The sequence below is a fragment of the Blennius ocellaris genome, assembly GCF_963422515.1.
Source record: "Blennius ocellaris genome assembly, chromosome: 8".
In the NCBI taxonomy this organism is placed as follows: Eukaryota; Metazoa; Chordata; class Actinopteri; order Blenniiformes; family Blenniidae; genus Blennius; species Blennius ocellaris.
Window position 1 is genome coordinate 12,634,346 of NC_137657.1, and position 24,316 is coordinate 12,658,661.

General features: G+C 43.1%; 2 protein-coding genes across 3 annotated transcripts; one reads left to right on the forward strand and one right to left on the reverse strand.

Annotated features, from left to right (window-relative positions):
• Positions 1–7,242: 7,242 nt before the first annotated feature.
• rasip1 (Ras interacting protein 1) lies at positions 7,243–16,702 on the reverse strand. Of its 2 annotated transcripts, none has more exons than XM_080501093.1 (16): positions 16,447–16,702; positions 15,013–15,134; positions 14,252–14,703; positions 13,812–14,072; positions 13,480–13,721; positions 13,234–13,398; positions 12,479–12,683; positions 12,075–12,373; positions 11,800–11,961; positions 10,825–10,865; positions 10,417–10,571; positions 10,135–10,247; positions 9,548–9,842; positions 8,102–8,265; positions 7,876–8,017; positions 7,243–7,780 (listed from the first exon to the last, which is right to left on the reverse strand). In XM_080501093.1, exons 2-16 carry the CDS (start codon positions 15,132–15,134, stop codon positions 7,602–7,604), a joined length of 2,997 nt encoding a protein of 998 aa, XP_080357219.1. In that variant the 5' UTR covers positions 16,447–16,702; the 3' UTR covers positions 7,243–7,601. The 2 variants fall into 2 exon arrangements, with proteins under 2 accessions (XP_080357219.1, XP_080357218.1); XM_080501092.1 differs by having other exon boundaries at positions 13,480–13,724.
• Positions 16,703–18,799: 2,097 nt separating this feature from the next.
• On the forward strand, positions 18,800–21,024 carry cox6b2 (cytochrome c oxidase subunit 6B2). Its single transcript, XM_080500310.1, has 4 exons — positions 18,800–18,848; positions 19,304–19,443; positions 20,371–20,471; positions 20,731–21,024. The coding sequence occupies exons 2-4, from the start codon at positions 19,338–19,340 to the stop codon at positions 20,782–20,784; spliced, it is 261 nt and encodes an 86-aa protein (XP_080356436.1). The 5' UTR covers positions 18,800–18,848; positions 19,304–19,337; the 3' UTR covers positions 20,785–21,024.
• The last annotated feature ends 3,292 nt before the right edge of the window (positions 21,025–24,316 follow it).

Here is a 24,316-nt window from a genome sequence, read left to right on the forward strand (position 1 = left end):
TTTGCTGCCCTTCTGATCTTCTTGTTTTCCCTGATGCATTCTGGCACACAGGAGGATCAATGGAGCACAAACAGTACCCAACGTGTGTCTGTCGAAGCATGCATGGAAACCGTCATTCATGGTCATCGTCTGGCTTGAATATCTGTGCCGCGGTGACCGTGAACAGGCTTTTTTTTTTTTGAAAACATAAAGGAATGTAAAGGAATATAGAGAGAAGCGTGAAAGTGAGGGTTCTATTTTCGGTACATTCCTCAGTGCGCAGCGGAGTTACCCCAGAGATATTACTTGTGCGTTCTGTCTCTCTTTTGTCAGCCCTGCACCCTCGCTGTGGTTCCCCGTGAGCGATGTACACTGTATCAGAGCTGACCACCACTTGCCGACGCGCCATGCGTCTGCGTCAGCCGCACATTGAGCCCGTTGTCGTGTTATTCTACGGAAGCTGGGAGCTGCTGACAAACACCGGGGGGAAGCAGAGGGGGGGGGGGGGGGTGAGACGATGGGGGAAAGAGTGAGGGGAGCGGGAAGACAAAAGGAAGAGGACTTGCGTGACGTCATGGCTTGCCCTACGGAGTAACTCTGTCAACGTGACATGACCTCAGTCACGTGGGGGGCTGGGACGATGCCCTTTAGCAGACAGATGGTCACCCACATACACACAAACACACTTGCACAAATACACATATGCTTACGTCTGTTAGACCGTTCACCCCCGAGTATTTAAAACAATTTATAACCCACTACCTCCTTTAAGCTGACATGGTCTGGCTGTTTCTGTAAATGCTGACGCACTTCAGGCCCCTTCATCACAGGCCATTCATTAAATTAACGCTCATTACACATTGACAGTCATAAATCAGCCTCCTACAACAATGATAGCAGATAACACAACTTATAACACAGCGCAGGGGCAGGTCGTTCCACCGACGACTTCCTGTGCGTCAGCCATACAGTGTGTAAATTTCATCATAACAAAGAGCAAACATAGGAAAGGGAATCTCATATCCGCATGTTGCCAATGTTTATGTTTTGAAAAAGCATATGGACAGTTATCTGGAGCTCAGCAGAGGCAGAAAGCATTTGAAAATGTTTGGAAATCAAAAAAAAAAGTCTTTTCTCCACATTCAGGAGGCTGCGCTTTGACCGCACAGGGAGGGGAGGTGGACCTCAAGTTCACTGAAATGTCAACTTTGGTTTGAAGTGACTTTGACTTAAAGCCACGCAAACACAGCACAGAAGATTCACTGTCTTCCTTTTTTGGATTAAAATTGCTGTAGTTGTTGCTGTGCATTGCTTTCATTTTATTCTTTAGTTAGACCTTTAAAAAAAAAACATTTACTGTAAATACACATCCTTGGGACATCTTATCTTATCTTTAGAACACTGTGAGGAAGATACAGAAGTAATGTGTTTGTGAGCATTTTTTCCTAACCGCCATTGTCATTATCTCCAGCCAACATGTCTGACAGCCATCTTTTACTTGTAGATCTGCACATCTTTTCACAGTCCAAACGTCTCCTGAGTTTTATTTTCTTGACCTTTGTTCATTGTGGGGAAGTACAAAAGCCCTGTTCAGAAAGCAGTTAAAGAACCACCTTTATCCTTGGAGTGCTGTGACTAAGAGGAATGACATGAAGGTTATTCTAATCTCTCTATTCTTGTTCATAATGTTTATGTGCACTATGACCCCCTACTGTTCCCAATTAGCTGTAAACCACTCTGTTGAGAGACATTTGAATGCCTTGCATGTCTTCTTTTATCAATAACATTCTTTGAGTCAAAGACTTAGCAATGAAAGCTATCCAACATTTTCTATTTTTGGCACAGAGTTCACACACACATCCCATTACGCCCCCACAGTTTCTTTCTTTTTATGTCTACCGTTTTTTTTCCTCTTGGTTCCTCATCCAATGTCTGTTCATCAATCATACTGTCCAGGCTTGTAGGAAGGTCACTGTGGGATGTATGATGGTACTTGCTTGTCACATCACCTACCATGTATTACAGACACCCTACTATCTGGCAGGACCCCCTGTGGGGCCGGAAAGCAAGTCAGGAATCCAAAGAATGGCCCAGTTAGCGATAAGAAGGAAATTCCCTGCAACAAACTTCACAAAAAGCCCAGAAACAACAAGACCTTGCACATTACTGATTGAGAAATGAAAGGGCTGATGACAAAGGGTGGGATGGAACAGGAAGTCTGGACAGATGACACAATAAACACAGCAACAGTAGCTGTCTAAGGAACCTGATGCAACTAGAAAGAACTGTGAACCAAATGAGTTGGAATGACCGGGTAGACGTAAGTTACACAGAACTTCAACAGGGGTGGATCATAAAATAACAAAGTGATGCTATGGGAGAGAATGCTTCAGAAAAGATAGTGTAGAGACAAGAACAAGAGACAACTGTAGAACAGGAAGAAGGTGTAGAGATAAAGGTATGTCACACTCACAGGAAAGGTGAATCTTTTTAATCAGTCTCTGTCTGGGTGACAGTAAGCGGGAACAAGCAGGACACACACTTAACAGGCAGATTTGTGGCCTGTGAATCCTTGAGTTTGACTGACAGCATCTCTTTGTGACTCATGAACTTGGCTTTTCTATGGTCTCCCACACAGTATGCCATCTGCACAGGCTTTTAAGCTCAATTCGAAGAGTGAACACCTCATTGCGATACCCTGATCCAGATTACCTTCCTCTGGGTAGTGACCCACTAAAGCAGATTTTACATCACCGTCTGCTAACAAGCCTATGTCTTTTCTGTCTGGCTAATGTTGCTCATTTTCAGGCGGCTAGTAGGTAATTGCCTTGAGTTGCCAAATTGCAACAGGAGGGATTGGATTACCTACCACTGAGGTAGCCCCCTTAACTCCCACGCTCATTGTTTCTGTTTCCCCGGGATTACATCAGAGCAAAGGCTCATTCATCTGTGAGTGAGCACATACCTCACAGTCACATGGGAGGCCAGAAACATGTCCAGTATGTTAAAACAGAAAGGTGATAATCGGATCTATGGAGGAGGACAGGAAGTGTCAACAGTCCTTTCTGTGCATGGAATTTGCTTTTCACCTTCAGTGGAACGATAAGAGATGTAGAAGATCATGAGGCTTTCTGAGTTTGGGTCAATGTGTGTGTGTGTGTGTGTGTGTGTGTGTGTGTGTGTGTGTGTGTGTGTGTGTGCGTGTGTGCGTGTGCGCGTGTGCGTGTGCGTGCCTGCATGTTTAGATTGATAAACAAGATCCTAAAGTCCCTCAAAAGTTATGTACCTAGTTTTTTATCTACAAAAGAAAGAACGATTCTTGAGCTGACGAAGTAGGTCATGTAAGTCAGAAATCAAAGAATACTTTTTGAGGCCAAGTCAATGTTTTAAAAAAAATAAAGAAATAGATACAGGAACTCCTGAGCAATGATTCAAGGACCTATGCGTGAGACTTCCTTTGGGCTTAATGATGTGGTTGTACGGAAGAAACTGAATTTGATCCAGTGAACGTGAATATTTCTGCTTCTTTCTTGTATGCTTAGGTCAGACATTCATATAATGACTTGGTGTGGTTCCCTGGCTTTTTGACCCATGTGAAACAGCTGACACAAGGCAGATAAGTGGGTGTGTGAGTTTTGAGGTGAGGCAGTGAAAGGCCCAAGCAGAAAAGAAGGAGTTTTTTTGGTTAACTCCATTAAAAAGAACCCCTGGGAAGTTTGGACTACTGACAGCTGAGGTGGAACCTGGGGCAGCCAAGCAGGAGGGAGAATGTTTTTATGTGTTTATATGTGTGTTTTCCTTCACTACAGGGACTTATATATATGGCTGCGAGGCTGTCTCACGGGCCCTGAACCGAGTGTAACAGAGGTTCACTCGGGGTATAGGAACAGGCCTTTGGGGACAACATGTGGAACACCCTCACTATTCCCTTGGTAGCAATGCTTTTGAGGTGCAGTCCCCCTCCACCCTTCACCTCCAATATGCCGAATCAGTGGAAGGTAGAAACCCAGAGAGTATCCCTGACACTAATATGGAAAAAAGCCTGTTTGGAGTGAATATAAGGGCAAATATTATTCTTCCTGAGCGTAACCACGGCGAGCACCTCTGACCTGGCAGTGAAAGTGCTGAAACAAAAAGCCCAAAGACTTTTTCTGCTCCATCAAAGGGGAGCTACATAAAATAAACATGGCCATCAGATTACCACGCTGAACACGGGGCTGCGTTACCCTGCGCTGGGCCGCCCTGCTGCCCTGCCGCCCAACCCCATAGCTCTATGGGAGTTAAGTGTGGGGTCCGCTCAGTCAACACCATGACGCAAAATGGAACAAGCCTCTGACAGAAGCCCCAGGCTGATGGAATAAGGCCCCTACCCACAGGCCCACAGGCCCCCTGGCCCGGGAGAAACATACCGGGTAAAAATGAGAGAGAGAAAAGCAAGAAAACAAGAGAGGAAGAAGAGGAAAGGGAGAAAAAGGTAGATGAGGACATATTGGAAAAGAGAAAGAGACCACCCGTTCCAAATTCGTGCCATTGGCGCGAGCCCAAATTGAACAGCGCACGCATTAACGCTCTGCTGCCTCAGAGAACCAGAAGCAGCAGGCCAGGACAGACAGCCGCCAGTGGAGAGAAGGTCGGGGCAGGGCAGGGTAAGGTACAGTGGTTGGTGGTGGTGGATGTAGCTGCCAGTGAGACTGCGAGGCTTAGTTGGCTAGCCCTACTAACAGTGGACAGCCTCAGCTCGGTGGATCTGACCTCACAGGGGTTCTTTTATATCTCTGCGGGTGCCTGTGTACATTTGTGTGTAGGTGCATGGATCTGTGTACCCAAAAAAAGAGAAAACTTTGTGTGTTTATGTGTGCATTTCACATTTGGGTGACGTAATATGGAGAAAACAGATCTATCCCTTGAGGAAGACCAAGGCTTGTCTTTTGGCCTGCTCGTTACCTCAGTGAGGCTCTGCTGTCCATTTCATCCACGGATGTCTTGATCTCCAACCCCAGCTAACCTCAGTCGTCTGCCTGAGTCAAACAGTTTTCCCCAAGCACCTATGACCTTCTTTTCAGTCATTTCAAACCTCATGCAGATTCCTACACCCCCTGTCTGGCTTTTTGTGCGTCTGACCTGACAAAGATTCCTCTGCTTCTTTTTTTGCTTCCGGTCTTAACACAGGACTCCGCCTGGGGCCAAGCACATTATTCCTCCCGAACTTTGTTTCAGTCTGGAGTGGACTCACTGACTCCCCCGTGACTATGGCTCATACAGCCAGGCTTTGAAATATTTCGAGTATTAGAACAAAAATGAAAAACCACACTACGACTACTGCTTTGGAAGTAAGCCCTCACACTCTGTCCTCTCACACAACTGTCAGAATTTGTGTCACAACCTTCACCGACACTGGAGTCACCAAAAAGTGCTCTTTTGGCCTGACATACAGCCTGAGAAACCTTCTTATGCTGCAGCATTTAGGATGACGCAGGGTGCAGGTAAAGTGTTACCAGATCACAAATAGATACTGAGGCCGTGCCAGGTTGTAACTGTTAGTGTTAAGTGTGGGAGCCACGGGCTTTTGCTGGTTCCTGAAAATGACTCCTGTGTGCACAACAATGAACACAATCACTGTGGTCCACTGGGCCTCACACCAGCAGCATTGCATTACCAGGCTTGCCTCCCTACTGTTCTCCTTTTCTTTTCATCCTTCCCTCTCTTCTCCTCTGACTCAGCTGTTTTGTAGGAAACTCCGTCTCTTTGAAGAAGGGAAGAATCTTTCATTACTCGACAGCAGGGAGAAAGAAGGAGATGATAGGGACAGAATAACTGCCCCATTGTTTTCACCCCTCCCTCCATCCACCTATGATAATTGTGTCAAGCTAATTACAGAGAGCTGCAACAACAGGTGTGAGACTCCTGCACCTGGGTAAAGAAGTCTTCTTAGTTCATGTAAGTGTGTGTGAGGCCGAAAAAAAAGGTTTATGAGTGCGTGCGTGCGTGCGTGCGTGCGTGCGTGCGTGCGCGTGTGTTTTGTGCGAGTGACTGTAATTCTGGGTGAAAGTGTGTATGACATTTTGTATGTCCATGATTAAGCTCACAGAAAACTGTGTGTGTGTCACATGCTTACTAAACTTTTCACGTTACTTAATAGCACTCATGCATTGGTCACCATATTGTATTACAGCTACTGTAACGTCACACAATCAACTTGGACCGATACCAGTCTGAGGCCCATCTGTGTTTAATTATAAAGCTACAGACTACATCTGTATGGCATTACTGGAAAGTTGAAATTAGCACACAAACAGTCTCACTCTCACTCATACACCACATTGAATTTCAAATGAGAGTGATTACAATCACCTAATTGATAAATCTGACCACAGGGGGCCTCCTCTCGTGATTCATAATCTATAACTGGTCTTTCTCAATGGCATGTTTTTTTGATGTCAGAAATCGGGGAGACAGGATCAGAGGCAACAGTGATGATGTAAGCAGGGGTCTCTCACGGGACAGATTTTTTTTTTTGGGAGCTTTTTACCGTAAAGGAATTCATCTGGGAAGCTGACCGGAAGAAAGGAAGCTGTTTGGCTGACCGCCAGAGGAGGAACACGATAACTGGAGTTTTCTGAGACGTCATAGAGCTTCCCTATCAAAACAAAGAAAGTGGTGATCTTTTCTAAATAAGCCTGCCTGACTAGACGGCGAAATTGACTGGATATTACGAAGTTGTCCAGAAGAAACTTCAAGTTAGTCACTCCGACTGGTGATATCACCTGTCTGCCGTCTGCTCACGACAGCTACTCACTACTCTATGGCTAATAAGCTGGTCATTTTTTTATGGGACCAGTGGCTTGCACCACATGAATGAAAGTGGAAATCCTACCAATCAGTGTGTCACATCAATCAAAGGGGAAATTAAATGCTGCCTGCTTCTAAGTCAGCCCCTTTGGCCTTTACGACGGCTTACCTTGGTGAAGGTAGCCTTTGTGTGTGGTCGTCACGGTCTCATTTGGCCTACTGAGTCATGACCCTGCGTAGAATGCTACCAATTATTACAGGAAATGAGAATGCCTTTAGAGCAGACAATAATGTAGTCGTATGATCACCTCCTTAGTCAAGCAATTCTACCTGCAGACTCATCATTTAACGTCAAAGGTGGAGTGAATCCTGCATCGCCACCTTGTGGAATGCTTCTCTGTAAAAGCAGAGGGGAGTGCCAAGCCCCAGGGGCCCTGCTGTGGGAAACAAGCTTGTCAAAGACCAAACGGAAACTGTAAGTCTTTTAGACTAGAATTCAACATTTTATTAAAAACAAGTAGTTTGAAAACATACATGGCAGCCAAGTGAAACAGTCATGTAAAGCATAACACTGCATAACCCAACGGTCACAGGGTTTTTCTGCCTGATTAAAAAAAAAAAAAAAAAAAAAACTATAAAGGTATACCAAAGTACTTCTTTTTTTCAACTAGAACATGTCTAATGGAATAAATGAAATGATACAAAGATGCCATGAACAGCCAGGCAATGAAAGAAGTAAATGTGTCTGGCTTGTATCTTCTTGTTTATTTCATGTGATCTTTTTAAAAAAAAACTTCTATTCGACATTAACAGTGAGACAAATATGGGCTTCCTCAAAGCCGGGTCCTCTGGTTTGCAGGGAGCTCATCTTGGTCAAGTCCCCACAAGAAGGTGCGGAGACGTGTAACTTCCTTCTGGAGCTCAGGGCTTGGGATTGGCTTTGAGAGGTCAAGGCGTGGAGTCTCATTCGGCAGAATTAAAGGAGGGTGGTCCAGAAAGCTCTCAAATATATCTTGGGGATAAGGGGAAGAAAACACACATACAATTTCAGTCACATTTACTTCGCTGAATATTGGGATAATGATCCCGCTTTGTTTTATTCGTTACCTCCACTCAGCTCAGTGCCAGGCGGAGGAGCCCATGAACCTGGTGGGGCTCTGGTTGGTCCGAGCTTGTAGTGGGTGAGCAAGTGGTGCAGCTGGGAAGGACTTAACAGGGCATGGTCCTCCTGGAGGCTGATCCAGGATGACTGGAAAAAGCAGGAGTTAATGAGGGAAATGTTCGCTTTTTAACAAGGGGGTGAAATGATGAAACGCACATGTAGGCAAGTTACCTGAATGAGTCGAGTTTTGGGAATACACAAGAAGTTGACTGTGATTGACAGTTTCTTCATAAACTCAGAGGCTATATCTCCTAAGCCTGCCCCCTGTAGCCAGTCCAGAACCAGGTCCAGGTTTGTGCGGATCTGGACTGCTCTGGACCATGAAAACAGCCCATCTATAAGAGGCACACGTTGGAGAAAACACAGAGACACTATTCAGCATTGTCATATTAAAATCCAGCCCATATTTTCATTCATAATTTGAAACAATTAAATAAAACTTTGAGTTTTTTGTGTTTGAAATTCAGTAAACATTTGATTTGACACTGAACTTAGACACTTTTGAGTTCAAACTTATGTTAAAAATGTGATTTGTATGTAACCTATCTTCCATCACAGATTTGAGGAGTTGCTGGAAGCTCTTGGCCTTTATTGACATGGCAATGCTTAAGATGCTCTGCTCTATCTGGTCGAAATCTCGGAACTGGGGAAGTCATTGAAGTGCGTTGTTATGTTCAGGAAATTAGTCTGAGATCATTTGAGCTGTGTAACGTAGAAATCTTCCTGAAAGTAGCAGGTAATGGGTACACCGTAGTCATGACGGGATTAATTAAAGCATTAATTCATTTGGTAGTTGTGGCTTATCTGATTCTCAGTTCATAGTAAAGGGACACAAACTGAGTCAGGAAACTATCCCGTACAACATTACACCACCAGGGCAAGGCAGGACGGATCAATGCTGTCATGTTGTTTATGTCATATTTGACTGTGCCATCTGGACAGCAGATTTCTGAGATAGCAGAAATTGAGTCATCAGACCAGATGATGTTGTTTCACGCTTCTATCGTTGTATTTTGGTGAGCCTGAACGTGAATTGTTGTTTTGTTTCCTGATCGCCGCTGCTTTAACCCATCTGCTTCAAGGGTCGGTATTTTTTTGCTTTCAGAAATTGTCTTCTGCACATCTTGGCTGAAACAACTTATTTGAGTTTTTGTTGTTTTTCTAACCAGCCTGGCTAATCTGTTCTGATCTCCGGCATCAGGAAGGCGTCTCCGCCAAGAAAAGTGCTGCTCACTGGATTTTTTGTTTTCTAAACCCCAGATATGGTTATGTGAGAAAGTCCCAGCTGATCATTTGTTTTTGGAATACTCAGACATTGTACCAACAAATGTTCAAAGTCACATAAATCACCTTTCTTCTTTGAACTCCCTCAGATAGTACTGACTGTGTCTACATGTCTAAATCCTTGTGGTTATCTCACTATTTACTTTTATTATTCCCAAGCAATGTATATTCAAAAAGAAGATGTTTATCACAGAATTAATCTGATTGTTTCATATGAAAAATGTAAATAACTTGAGCATTTTAAATATTTCTTCTTAAATGAAAATTCTAATTTGGTGTTCATACTTTAAAAAAAGTTGTGGGACTAGAACACTTTAACCCTTGATCTCTCACCTCGCTCCAGCAGAGTATTAAGCAAGGAGGTGTTGGTAAAGAAGAAGAGGTAGCCGAAGGTTTGGGAGGTGAGGGGTGGAGAAAGACAAGCCTCCCGCGACAGCATCAGGGAACAGCGATAGACTTCCACCAAACCAGCAACCTTGGGTGGTAAGGTAGACACGTCGTCCACCTCTCCTTCTCCCTTTCTTTTCTCCTCCTCCTCTGCACCCAGAGCTCCATCCTTCTCTTTCTCTTTCTCCTCCCTGGAGAAGGGGTTGGTGTCCAGGAGAGCTGGAAGAAGTGAGTAGAGGGTCTATGTGGACACAAAGGGGCAGAAATTCAATGTCATTTGTTTATGAACTGAAAACAACAACAACAACAACACAAAATAAGGGAAGCTTCCTTGGAGGGGGAAAAAAAAAAGTTTCATCTGGGAAATATTAAAATGACATAGAGGAAGATGGAAAGATGTTATACAATGTTTAGGCACACTTGATTCAGATGGCAATGTCTTAAAATGATTACGATTACAACATGAGGAGCCTGTACAGGATTAGTGTGTTGGAAAGGTTTAGCGGAGGGTTTTCGTCTTGTTTTCGTTTTACCTTGGTGAGGTGATACACACACTGCTGGAACGTGTGCATGATCACGTCATCCAGCTGAGCCAGAGCCTCTGAACAGGTGTCCATGTCAGCTGTCAAAACGGGATCCCCGGGGGCTTCGAAGAAGCAATCATCATGATCAATTAGTGACTGTCAGCTTCCGGCATCCATTCCTTGGTCTATCATTGCTAAACCCATGAGCTAATCTTTAATTGTCGGGCCTTATAAAGGCGTCTTTTTTTTTTCCGGACTCGTTGATTCCTTCGTTTTCAGACTCACTCTCACCTTCAAACTCCCACTCTTTCTCCATTGTTTCAACTTTGACCTGGAAGAAATTCAGGAGCTCTGTGGCATTCGACATCCAGAACATGAGGGGTCGGAGGTCACTCGATAGCTTCTGGACATTGGGTGTGCTTATTTCTCCTTCTTGCTCTGTCGAACTGAACACAATATTTATGGAAGGTCGTTGTGAGCATCAGTAATTTTCATATACAGTTAAAGTGAAATACTTCTTACTATTAGTCAAAATAGACCACATTTATTGTCATCCATCTACAGACTGGATTATAACACTTTCATCATACCACAAAAATGCTCCAAAGACATAACAGGGCAAGGACAAATGTATCATGAATCACTCGGCAGGGGACTTCTAAACAGAGGAAACATTACGTCGAACAAAAATGTTCTTACTTTTGCGTGGGATGCTTATCCCCAAATTCCTTAATGTTATCCTGTACAGAGAGTTGGAGACAGAAGAGAGGAGACACATCTTAGTGTGGAGGTGGGGTGAGGGAGTTAGGCGGGTGGAGGGGGGGGGGGGGGGGGGACAGAGTCTCGCCCCGCAGCCAGGATAATTACAGCACATTTTCCAGCAGGAGGGAAGTGACTTCAGCTCATCCTTGCTCCTGTTTGAAAACCAGCAGGCCACAATGAAGGGCAAATGTCTCTCTGTTGGTTTTTATGTCTGACTGAAAGTGGCAGTGTCAATCTGTCCACCTGATGTTTTTCTGCCAAGTCTGTGTAACTGTGGCAGGAATGTCCCTTTCAAGCAACATCATCCCAGAAAATGATCAATGTGTTTCATGTTTGCCATGATAAATGTATATATGTTGTCATTATTATTTTCTTTTGTTGCATTTTGTCATTCTTTCTCGAGCAACATGGCTCTTTATCTGTGTATTAGTTTGTTCATAACTTTGGGCCAAGGCTATGCAACTGTAATATGAATTGCATTTTGTGGCATTTTGTGATGATGATTCATAATATCACTGAGTTTGATTCTTGGGTTCGGGGTTTTGAATGATGATCATTGAGCTATAGGTCAGTTGATCATGCTTTTTGGCCAGTATGGCATTGAGGACCCTGATTCTGGGGCTTGCGAAGATCGTATGGTCTTTCTGAGGATTCATGTCTTTTTTTTTTCAGGTACTCCAGGTTTTCTACCCCCAGTCAACAGACATGCAGACAATTGGTGTCTTTCAATCGAGTGCATTCATGCATGTGTGTTGATGATGGGTGGGTGGTTTACTCATGTCTGTATGGTTTTACTGATCCAAGGATTATGTTTATCAAATGTGTATAGGCCTGAAGGATGATGGATTGCTCTTCTGCACCTTAGATGTTGTTGCTCGTTAAAGTAGTTTTTGTTTGTTTGTTTTTACTTACCCACACAATTTCTTTGATGAGATTGGCTGACTTTAGTAAAATCTGTGGCGTAAGAGCAGGATCCAGATGTTTTGAGGCATGATCTATCATGATTGACAGGAGATAAGCAGGAGCTAAAGGCCCACCACCAGAGTCTGGAGAGGAATTTTGGGAGATTATCTCCTAGGAGGAAAGTAAACAATAAACAGAACGCATGTCATCAAGTCCATTTTTCAGCTAAATGGCTGTAAGCAGATAGTAAAAGTTTATGTTAGTCCACCGTCTGCCTGTCTCACCTGTAACAAGGCGTCGGCATGACGTGGGTGGAATTTCAAAACTGCCTCAGTAGATCCCAGATACTGCCTGAGCGCTTCCTGTCTGTCCACCAACCCTGAAGGGCAGCAGGTGGTGGAGGCATCAGCCTGCCATGGGAGGGTCAATGCCAATGGTGGAGCCGGGGTCACGCGAGGGTCACGGTACAGGAATAGGAAGTGATTCCCTAGACCGATCACATCCCCAGGCTTCAGGACGGCCTCCCTGTACAAGGCCACTCCGTTGTGTGTGACTGCACCACCTCTGAAAGGTCGCATCAGAGCTGGGGGAAATTCATGTTAATGTGCATATGTATTAGGGAGCTCAGCAATAATGATTTTATCTTCCACTTGCTGTTGGTACACAAACCGTGGACAGCTGAAGTTACCTTGTCCAGTGGGCATCTCTGGGACGACAGAGTCTCTCCTGATCAATAAATGTCTCGCCAAGAGGTCAGGAGCGGACAGGAATGTGTCCACCTTCAGAGGCCTCTTCCCCTTCCTCTCTCGCTCTCTATCCTTCTCCCTCTCCCTCAATGTGGGTTTCCTTCCAAACATATGCGTATGTCCCGCCATAATGTACAAAACAAAATCCTAAACAAAACACACAGGAGAGAGTCAGGGAGGTCTGTTATCTTTGAAGTGGCATGGTTTATATCAATCGTCTATCAGATGGTGGGCGAGGTAGAAGGTCTTTGATAAGGAATGAAGTGTGTCACAGTTTGCTACAATGGGGACCTGAGTGAGGTCATTGTGTGAGATGAAGTGATGTATACAGAGGGGTTCTGTGTGTTTGTGGGGGATAAATTGTTGAGCCATTGTGCTGCTCTGAAGTTGTTTTGTGCAGGTGGGTGAATGGGAGACGCTCAGAGAGTTATGGAAACCTTGATGGTATGTGGCGATTACAGACATGCAGGTATGATGTCATGCACAGGGTGTGAGCGCACATCTTGCATAGCGCAGCCTCACCACAGTGCGCCTGTCCTTTTGCATACGTGCGCATCTGAGCGCATGCACCTTGCCAAATGAGCGTAGGTGCACACTGGGGTAGTGTGCCAGTATGTGTTTCATTTGTTTACACAATGTGTGTGGGTGTTGTCTGTGAGCATTGGTGTGGGTGATATAATCTGTCAGCATGTCTCGCCTTGCTCTGGTCATAACCCTGCAGCAAGAGAAAGTAGGGCCGGTCTGTTGGTGGAAGGATCAGGCTTTGTGACATCACTTCCAGGTCACAGCTGGAGTAGTCCTTGTCGTCCTCCTCCGGTTGGTTCATCCACCCAACCTTTGCCTCAGCTCTTGATGCTCGGACCTATAGAAGATTTTTACCACATGTTTAGAAAACTAAGTGCCTGGTTACCTCAGCTTTGTTTTCGCCACACCATCCTCTCACCTCTCCTGGCTGTGGGCTGATCATGCTCACAATGTTTTTCCTGTCCTGCACCCCTCCGCTGTTGTTCGGCCGGCTTCCAAGGCCACGCGGCTCATTGCTGACGTGGTTGCCCTGGCGACGACGCAGACTCAAGTTCATGTCACTGATGCTCCGTCGGAGCTCTGAGTTCCTAGCACGGTGACCACGCTCGCCTTCCTCCAGTCCTCCGCCTGACGAAATTCTGTTCCGCCGCCAGCGTACACCTGCTTCCCAGACAAGCACAGCATTGATCAACTGTTATGCTTCGGGACCCTTGCATGGTACCACACCTGTCTTTTGGGTCTTACGCATACCTTGGTAGTTCTCTCCCTCCCTCTCACGCTCCTTCTCCCTCTCCCTCTCCTCCCTCTCATAGTCTTCCTTCCTCTGGATTTCAAAGCGGCGCTCAAATCCTTCCTTAGGCCGCCACATGTCCACTAACAACAAAGGACATTCCCATGGGGCAACACTTCTCCGGCACTCTGTCTCCCATTTGATAGCTCCATCTGGCTGCTGGATGGGCTTTCCAATGACATCACACAACAGGAAGTCCTCAGGGCTGTGTTTCTGGAGAACTAGAAGGTAATGGAGGAACGAAGGAGAAGGAAGAGAGGGAGGGTAATTATTTTTCCATAACAGTGGGTTTATGTTTAGATTAAGTCATTCCCCATTGGTTAAAAAAATTTTTTGAGCAAACAATTCCCACTAATGGATCGCAGCAGAGAAAATAAGAGAGATTTTCCCTCATTCGTACCTGCGTCATCTGTCTCCTCCCTCTCTCTTTCGGTGTAGCGAGTGATGACCTGAGCGATGAGTTGCCTCGCTGTCGAGTGAATGTTGGCCAGCAGGGAGCGATAGTTGGCTCCACTGGAGAGAGCATCCCCATAGATCTTGATCAGGCCTGGGGCAGAAGAAGAGGAAGGGGGCAGGTAGTGGTGCGTGGAGGGGGCAGCTGAATGAGCCCACACCTCTCTTTCCCTCTCTCCCACAGCCCGGTCCCGGTCACTGTTAGAACGCCCCCGGAGGAAAAGATGGGAAAGGCGTTTCGTACGGGACTGGGGACCGGCAGCCCGCGGCCTCAAGAAGGCCGGCGAAGGGGACGGGGACGGGGCTGGGGAAGCCAGCGATGGGGTGGAGTTAGAAAGGGAAGAGGATGGTGCAGAAGGGGCCTCGTGGAGGGAGGTTGCGTCAGAGCTGGTAGTCGACCTGGGAACAACAGAGGAGGGGTAGACAGATGGAGGAGAGGGGAAGGAGAAAGGAAGGGACCAGTCAGCTGTGAATTATGACTAACAAACAACAAGGACTAAAATAAAACAGGGAAAGGTTACAAGGTTGAAAGGATACTAATGACGGTGGAAATAAGATAAGAAGACATCTAAAGACAAACTGTTTACTTAAAAAATACTTATCAGGCATCCAATTCTAACTGTGTGATCAGTGACCATAAAGACTTGTATAAACATCCATGACGGAAGAAAAGAAGATAAAAATGTGAGTTACAAAAAAATGACTGACTTGACCGACACGGCACTGGGCCATCGACCTCCGAGCTTGGCAAAGTGTTTCCTGGGGGAGTTTATCCACAAACCCACAGGGAAATGGAGCTTTCTGAAGCGAGGACTGCCAGACCCCTCCATCTGACAGAGAAGAAGCCACATATCAATCCACATTATTTCAAAATTAATATGTTTATCGCTTTTGAATTATCAACTCTATTAACATACGTTACAGTCATGTTTCCGCAAACCTACAGTCAGACTTTACCGCAAAATAGCTGTCAGCTGTGTTATGATCTAAACAATATAACAATAGAATGATGTCACCATCAAAATTGTCAACAGGATACCTACAGCAGATTGTCAACATGGTGAAAACAAACAAAAAGAAATGACCCCCCCCCCCCCCCTTGCAATTCCGCGAGTGTATTTCCTTCTCAAACAGGAAGCTTGTTTTGCAGGACGCAGGTCCAGCTGTCGCAGTGACAGGGAAAAACCCACTCCAAAGGTCACCTTTTAATTTCTCCATGAGACACGTTTTAAATAAATTACCATCAAAATTTAAAGTCGATTTAAATAATTTGCTTATTTTAACCGTCACTGAAGTGTCATCCTTACTGCCATTGGGCAAATTGTGATAGAGCATTTCAACAATAAGGACATATTGGAAATATGGTTACAAATTTTCCAATGAAGAATGTTCTGTCTGTAAAACAAGTTTATTAAATCAACATCCATTCATCCATCCATTCATCCTGACTACTTCCAAAAGAAGAGCACGCAGGTCGTCTGTTCACCTGTACAAACATACACACAATCCCCAATTAACCTTAAATGCATGTTCTTGGACTGTAGGATGAAACTCGTGCATCTGGAGACACACATGCACAGGGAGAACATGATGACTCCACACAGAAAGGCCTTCAAGCCCAACCCAGGCTCGACACCACGATAGCTTCGCTTCATGAGGCGTGAGTGTTTCCGCGCCGCTTCACGACTGCGTGATTGATATTTTCACTATAACATTTAGTCTAACGTAATTTTTGAGTATTGACATTTCACATTTCATTAAAATGTGGTTCAGTCTTCTTTCTCTTCATCGCCATTTCTTTTAAAACATGTCGAATGCCACGCAGAATTAGGACGGGGGCTGCAAGAGGCCTGCACACCTTCTGTTGACCATGTCTGCTTTATATTCATCCTTTATCCTTTATCATACATTGAAAACTCAAAAGTAAGAACTCACTGTTTGTACTATTTGTAAACACTCGTCTGCACTGAAGCACAATCTCTGTCACGCTATCTCTGTCACCAACATTCACACATAAGGCCCCATTGTCAATTTAAGCAGTAATGTTTTAGTGAGTGTCTTTTTATTTATACACAAGAATACTTTCCAAGCTTCAGAAATGCCAAAACAAATTTGACATACATTCGTTTTAGACAGACTTACCCACGGCGACTTCTGATCTTTCGAGTGTATAACGGTTGTCCTTCTCCAGAATAATGCAAATGCGTAGCTCAGAGCAGCCGAATGACCGTGTGCCTTTCTTTCCTCTTGATACAAAAATCCATTTTCGATCGGCCACAACTACTCACATGTATGTAGGCATATCTAATTTTATTTATCCATTTGTTTTGTCTTGTTTTTAAATGAAAAACAACCTTTCCTTTCGCTTATTTCTCCAAACTGGTTGCGATATGCCGCCTCACTCTCTCTGGCTCCCAGGCGCTCTCAGTCTATAGATAGAGAAACGGGCCCATTGTTCCAAGTGACAGAATTTCCTTCCTTTGCTTTGGACAACACCTATATCCTGACTGAGTGAGCGAGAGAGAGAGAGAGAGAGAGAGAGAGAAGGAGACATTGGTAGAAAGTGAGTCAAGGGTAAATTCACATACATGGATGAATGTTTGAAACCTTCTTGGTGCAACTATGTACTCACAAAGGAATTTAGCTATCTGAATCAGAAAAAAGAATTGTCCGGACACAGTTTTATCTGAGCAACTATTTGTTACATCGTATACGGTGTTTTTTGCCTCATGAGACTTGCAAGGATTGTGGCTATTTTACTCCTCTGATTAAATACGAGAGAGAAGATCCCACAACTAAAAAAAAAAAAAAAACTACAAGTCTGAAGTTTTTCTGGAAAGAGGATGAAGGAAGCACCCGCAGAGAGACAGGAAGTTAGAAGGAGACACCTGTGATCTTTGACCTGGTCCTCAACAGGAGGATGTCAGTGGAAAGAGAAAGCAGGTTGTCACTGATGTCCCAGTTCAGGGGCTCGAACGCAATATTGCTAAAACAAACCAAATAGAAAAAGAACGTAATAAATCAAGTGGAACTACATGTTCAGAAACTTCAAAAGGAGGTAGTTGTCAGTTATCGCTGTCCCAAGGACAACTTGCAACTAAATACACTCTAAAATGCTTAAAAAAAAAGAAAAAGCCCAAAGGAACAAAAATGCTCCCTCCCACAGTTAACAACTCACCTGGGAGGTTAATGGATGACCTTAAATCGTCCACATAGGCATGAATGTAAGTGTACGGTTGCCTGTCTCTCTGTGTTTCCCCTGTGATAGTTAGTTTAAACATTTCTATTTAGTTTAATTAACAAATTATAATTGCAAACCTTTTTTTACACTTATTGATGAATGCAACATACAGTTTTCTATCTATTCCATCTAAAGTGTGGAGGGAGGACATAAATAAAGAACATAAATTAGTCCATATTCAGGTATTGTATCTCCAGTAATTATATACACAAAACTGAAATGTTTATGTCCAATAAGAGATCATTGACTGTACTTGACAGGTGTTAACTTTCCTATTGACACAATGCAACCACTGAATTCTAACTGACCACATTGAGACACAGAGTCCAAAACAACTACAAAGAAACGACCACAACATATAAACAGAGAACAAAAACAACAGAGAAATCAATAATATCCACAAAATGACCGTGGAGTCACACGATACAACCCATAAGAAACAAAATGAAAGAGGATTTAATGCCAACAAAGAAGAAAAGACTTTAAAAAAGGCACACAATGGACTCGAAAGGATGTAAAACTTACTTCAGGAAATATAAAACAAACATAAAGAGACACGTTAACACACAATCTGAAAGACATAAAACATCAAACAGATACAAAATGGACAACAAGGGGCAGAAATCAATCGCAAACCAAAATGAACATAAAGAGACATAATTATCACAAAGACATTTAGAAAAAGAATTATCCTAAAAAGAGACAATACAAAGTTTTTTTGTTTTTTTTTAATCAGGGTCAGAACAGGGGATGACCAAGGTGTGTGCTGTCCTTAGAAAATTAAATTAACTATGTCATAAGGACATAAGGAGACCATTTTAAATTTGTTTAAGGAAGTGAAAGAAGCAATCCATGCCTCTTCTATGTGGACAACAGTGGCTCGGCTGGCAGAGCTGACTGTCTTTGAATTGCACATCCTGAAAAAAGTGGATCTCCATATGTCAGAGTGCTCCCAATTGTGTGTGTGTGTGTGTGTGTGTGTGTGTGTGTGTGTGTGTGTGTGTGTGTGTGTGTGTGTGTGTGTGTGTGTGTGTGTGTGTGTTACAGAAGCAGAATCATATCAATAAACACTTGACCAAGTTCTTAATCAGGTTCTGTCACAACACATAACAGTCTTCCACAAGCTATTTACAATATTTACAATGAGGTGCTCAGCACCGTTATGCTTATGATTTATTACAAAATATGATTTCAAACTATTTTTAAAACTCGCGTTTCGCGCTGTTTATTTCTACCCGCCCCATTTCCCATCAGCCCTTGCGCGGCGGACCGGAAGCAGACTCGTCTGAGAGGACGCAACAAGGTTAGCCGAGGCTGTTTGTGACATGTGTTGTTTATATCCACATTAATATCACCTGATACCTTTACTTTGGGGGTTCTGGAACACCCCGGCAGTACCTCGGCGTCCCCAAGCGCTGGTTAATGAACTAATCTCGACATATAAACTGTTTAGCAGCGAGCTAGCCGCCTCACGCTACGTCAACTATGCTAACTTGTTTGAAGAAACTTATTTCCTGTTTATTGTATAAAAAAAAATACTCCAAAGTTATTTTCTTAGTGTAAAGGTTTTATATCGTGGTGACAATAAACATTACTGTTAACTGAAAAAGTTAAGTAACCGGTCCGTGTGGTCTTGCGCTAATTTGACACGCTAACCTCGTTTAACCTCAGGAACGTTTATTTTATTTTTTATTTTTTTACTCCATCTGACATTTCTATTCACTCCGTAAAGTCTTGCCCGACTCTCCTCCGTTTCAGTGTTTGTTTGGACGTCTAAGTGAACCACACAAACATGTCTGAGACTATTGGAGAGAAGATAAAGAACTATAGGACGGCCCCCTTCGACGCCCGGTTCCCCAACACCAACCAGACGCGGAACTGTTTCCAGAACTACCTGGGTGAGTGTTTTTAATCACACTATGTAATCTGAGTGTTCTAATCACACAGTGACCACAGTCAAAGCTCATACACTGCTGATGCAATCCATTTAATCTAATAGTTCTGGCCTGTTGTCAATTTAAATTACCAATCACATTCTGGTCACCATAAGTTTGCATCTCCACACTTAAGAGATGAAGAGCTCAACTTTGTAAAGGAAATCGAATTGTGCTTCAGATTGTAGATTTAAGTTATACAGGCCTAAGTATTGTAGTTCTTGCTCGTTTTTTTTTCTTTTCGTCTAATGTACTTTGTTCAACCTTTCCACAAAGGAGAAAGTTTTTCTATTAAAGAGCATTTTGGGCAGCATTGCATATGTATCAGAAAGACACTGCAGATCAAGTGTTTGCTTTTCAAATTCCTCATTACGGTCTTCACCATCAATTTCAACATGGTCTGTAGTCAATTAATTCATATTCAGAGTTTGTTTGCATCTACATATTTGCAGCTGGCCTTGTGTACCAAGACCTACAACCGATTATTAATTAAAAAAATAACCATTTAAGTTTGTCTTCATGTTCAAATGCTCTGATCCCTGCTTTATTAACGACAATACACCTTTTTATTGTCAATTGCTGGATGGCATAAAAATGAAACCGCATAAGCTGAATGTTAATTATGCAATAATTCTTGCATTTGAAACTTCAGTGAAGCGATAGTTGCTTTGATTATCAAAATGATCAGATGCAGCCTTGTTCATCATGCTCTAGAAAGTTGAAAGTCTTTCACCAGGATTCTAACCATGGAATCTTTATTTAGTTACTTAAAAGTAAATAAAAGCCAGACAAACTGCACTGCCTTGACTGGACGTCATCATGCTGGTACTTTTTGCCTTTTGTACGGTCCATGTGAGTCTTGCATTCTAAAAGTGCAATGTTGTGTTGTAGACTTCCACAGGTGCAACAAGGCACTGTCCGCCAAAGGCCAGGATGTGGCCCCTTGCGACTGGTACCAAAGGGTTTACAAGAGCCTCTGCCCGATGAGCTGGGTGAGTGTTATTTTGACTGCAGGGGAAGTTCTTCCTTGTTTACAGTAAATCCTGCTGGTGGAAAATCTGTTGTAGGATATAAAGGACTGATTAACTAAGTCATTTGAGCTTCTTTAAGACATTAACTTGCATGTCTTTTCGACTTTTGTTTTCCTTTACTATCAGTTATTATTGTTGTCACATCACTCACATCATAGTGTTTAGATTATCACTGCTCGGTGTCACACAGGCTTAACTTTTCCTCTCACGTCTCCTGCAGGTTTCTAAATGGGACGATCAGATGGAGGATGGAAGTTTCCCGGGAAAAATCTGAAAGGGCCAACCAGGCAGGACTGCAGGACCTTTATGTTATTTGCACCTTTACCTATAGTGTGCCTAAGGACATCTTCAAAAACATCTCCTACTTCATCATCATTCATCTTACTATCATAAAGTAAAAATTAAAAATACGCACAACTCTTTTGTGTTGAGAATGAAATTGTTGCACTCATCCTTTGTAAGTTCGTTTTTTGGAAATGTTGAGTCAATAAATACAGTCCAGTGATTTTCTGAAGGTTTTTGCACGTTGTTTCAATTGAATGAGGTTACCAGCCAGTACACATTTACACTCAACAGAATTAAGAATAATGTTTCTGGCCTTGTTTTATGAAAAAAAAATCTTCACTGTCAAATGTTTCAATACTGTGGAACTTCTTCATGTCATCAAAGACTTCAGATGCAGTCAGTTTTCCCCTTTTCCAAAAAATATTCCTGGCATTAAACTCTCCCTCATGAACTCGATGACCTGCTGGCTGTATGGGGTGAAGTAGTTCTTTCTTCCAGAGTGTGGCAGTAGTGATAAAAGAAGCGATTGGTATTGATGTAATCCCCTCATTAACCACACGATGGCGCACTTGGATCAGGCGCTCACTTCAAACCAGTGTCTGAGCTCTTCAAGTTACTCTGCTGCTGCTCTCAGGAAGTTGATAGTGGAGACATGATGCGTTGTGGTGATGAGGAGCAGCCTTTAACCACATTTGACATATTTAAGTCTTGAAGCCGTGTGTGTCCGCGCCCATGGTTTAAATGAATTCCTTTGCAGCACAAGAAGAATGTGGATTCTTAAATTTCATCCCGAACCTGAACTGACTTAAGTGGGTAGATATTACAAAGAGCATTTCGAAACCACAACATTTCTGAAAGATGAGACGCCTCATTCGGTTACAAACAATGAATATGACTTTAAAATCTTCCGTCCGTGTTTCATATCGGGCTTTTTTTTTTTCCATCAATGTGAAATTGGGCAAGTGATTGTAACTTTCAGCCGCGTCCAGTAACTTTTAAAACAAGCCTTTGTTCAGTGTTATCGGCAAGGAACGGAATATATATTACACCACACAAAACATTATCTTCCACAAATTGCAAATACAAACTTCTTATCTGGTCCACACAGCTGCAGGCTGCTGACCTGAGGAGGAGTAGGAGTCCTTCACTGTTTCATTGAAGGTCGTATCGGCCGCTCACAGTGCACAAGATACCAGAAGTACAGAAGTGATATCAACAGGATAATACTAATCAAATGATGACCACGAGGGTCTGGTGCCACAGTGCATTCCATCACTGCTCTTATGCAGACAGAGAACATCGTAAATAGCAGTGATCCCGAGAGGTTGGAACACCTGTCGGAATTAGGAGCACCAACTGTCAAGGATTCACCACCCTCTGTTGCTGTGGTACAGTTGTTCACCCATTTCTTGGTCTCTGGGAAATAAAAAAACAAAAAAACCCTGTATTTTTGTAAAATTCTGAGACGTACAATATTCTTCACTTTTGAGCAACTTTGCAGTTCACCTTTGACCATTGTACCATTTCAAGCTACTCATTGGACTTGAAATGCAATGAATAACTGGAAAGATTAACCAGGGTGTTGGAGAAGTTGTTACTAAAGTTAGATATATTATCAAAGTCAAATTTGTGTAACAAACGCCAGCGGATCCAGCAAGGTGCCAAAATATCTTAAACGCTTCGTAACACTTGAAGGCCTCAGAGGTCATTACATGATTTTCTGTGTGTGAGTGTGTTGAATCAAATATTTTATCAGCAACCCTGATTTTAATACATATCGGTAATGCTGCAATAGGAGGTAGTGGTTATCTGTCCAGTTGGAGGATCTTTCTGTGTGAAGGTTGCAGGTTCTCCCTGTGCACCTTGTTTTTTTTTTTTTTTTTAAACAGTAAATAAGTGAATTTTGTTTTTTCAATGATTAGAATTAGCTCCCTACAACTTTAATCACAGTCAAAATTTAAGGGGTCAGGGTAAAGAAATAATTGGAAGTCTCTGGTGATGTATTTGGATGTCAAAAAATTAGTCGTTGCTTCTTTTCTTTTTTTCTCTCTCTCTGTTACTTTGTGTTTCTGCATCTGTTTGATCTGCAGATGTCTCCTAATCAGATTTTTTCTTTTTCTTTTCACCCGGACCAGGTCACCGCAGGAAGTGCTGCAGCTCTGGTTTCCCTGGCAACGGTCATTAGCGTCCAGATGGGGAGCTGGGATGGAGAGCTTGAACCAAACGAAGAGATTCACTAGATTCTCTGAGCCTAAACTTCTGCACGTAACTGTCTCTTGTAGTTCCCCTTTTTCTTGACTCTGGGGTTTTTTCTTTATTTCAAGATATAGTGAAACATTTTTTGACAAGCTGGCCACAAGTCTGACGTCAGCTGACGAGCAGCATCAGGTCACGTCGAAGATGGTTTCCAGGAACTATTTTAGCAAACTGTTGTGTGAGTCACTGAACTAAATCTCGCCATATTAGCCATTGTTAGCATTATTACCAGCATATAAATAACTGGGAAAACACAGCGTGATGTTGTTTTTATTGACTTCTCATCACTGTCATGGACACTTTTGTTAATGCCGACATAACTGCGATGCATTTGGTGACACATTGATGCTGAACTGGAGTGAACAGTGCTATGTTGGCAGGGTGTACTCGTGACGTAATTTCCTGCTGTTGAGTCGCTCGGTTTGGCAGTATTTCAAAGTTGTGGCTCACAGTAAGAAGATTTTGGGTCAGATTTGGATTCAGGATCTTGTTCTGTCTAGTTTAATGTTCTGCTTGTGACTTTTTTGGGGGGTCAAAACATTGCTTGTCAAGTTACCTGTGAAGGCTGCGTGCTGGTCTTGACCCTTTCCCTTAACTCATTATTTTTGCTCGACATGACGTTCTTTTTTTTTTTTTTTAATTGAAATCTATTCTAATAATCAGGCCTCCCTCTGACCCTGGTATTTTTATTTTTCTTCTGCTGGTGGGCCACCTAATGTTGCCTGGAGCTGTCCATCACAAAAACCTGACGTAAATTGTAAATTGTTGGTTCTCGGATATAATTAAATAAATTCTAGCTTCCAACATGTGAGGTAGATACAATTAACATTTAAATTTAAATGTTTACATTTATTTGTAGTATTTAAAAGTTTGATTGAAGACAATCACATGTGTTCAGTGGGGGTCCAATTTAAACAAACTAGATGTTCTTCTATGTTATTAACCTTCTGGGGCCTTTTTTTAAAGTTGTTTATTCCTAATGGGGTGTAAGAAGAAATGCTGCACGTTGGAATAGAAACGATTAAGTGAATTGCATTCATGCTTTGAGCAATTAGTTTTTTTTCCCCCAGAGCCATAATGACATTTGAATGCACTTGTAGCTCCTGATAAAAACAGATGAACACGTAAAAATTAAATAAGTTGGTCCCACTCAAACCACCAAATGCTCTCGCATAGTTCTGGAGAATTTGCCAAATTCCACAGTGAGACTTAGGTGGGCAGCCAAGATTAGAGTTGATGAAAGAATTAGGAGGTCTCCCCGGTTT

What these genes read in the sequence shown, in the direction of transcription:
- rasip1 (XM_080501092.1), bottom strand. Translation starts at nt 15,134, where the DNA reads ATGGAGGGGTCTGGCAGTCCTCGCTTCAGAAAGCTCCATTTCCCTGTG. An exon ending in CCCAGTGCCGTGTCGGTCAA is followed by an intron (nt 14,704 to 15,012) that starts GTCAGTCATTTT and finishes TGTTGTTCCCAG; the next exon opens with GTCGACTACCAGCTCTGACG. An exon ending in GAAAGAGTGGGAGTTTGAAG is followed by an intron (nt 10,248 to 10,416) that starts GTGAGAGTGAGT and finishes GCTTCTTCGAAG; the next exon opens with CCCCCGGGGATCCCGTTTTG.
- cox6b2 (XM_080500310.1), top strand. Translation starts at nt 19,338, where the DNA reads ATGTCTGAGACTATTGGAGAGAAGATAAAGAACTATAGGACGGCCCCC. An exon ending in CTGTTTCCAGAACTACCTGG is followed by an intron (nt 19,444 to 20,370) that starts GTGAGTGTTTTT and finishes GTTGTGTTGTAG; the next exon opens with ACTTCCACAGGTGCAACAAG. An exon ending in GCCTCTGCCCGATGAGCTGG is followed by an intron (nt 20,472 to 20,730) that starts GTGAGTGTTATT and finishes CGTCTCCTGCAG; the next exon opens with GTTTCTAAATGGGACGATCA.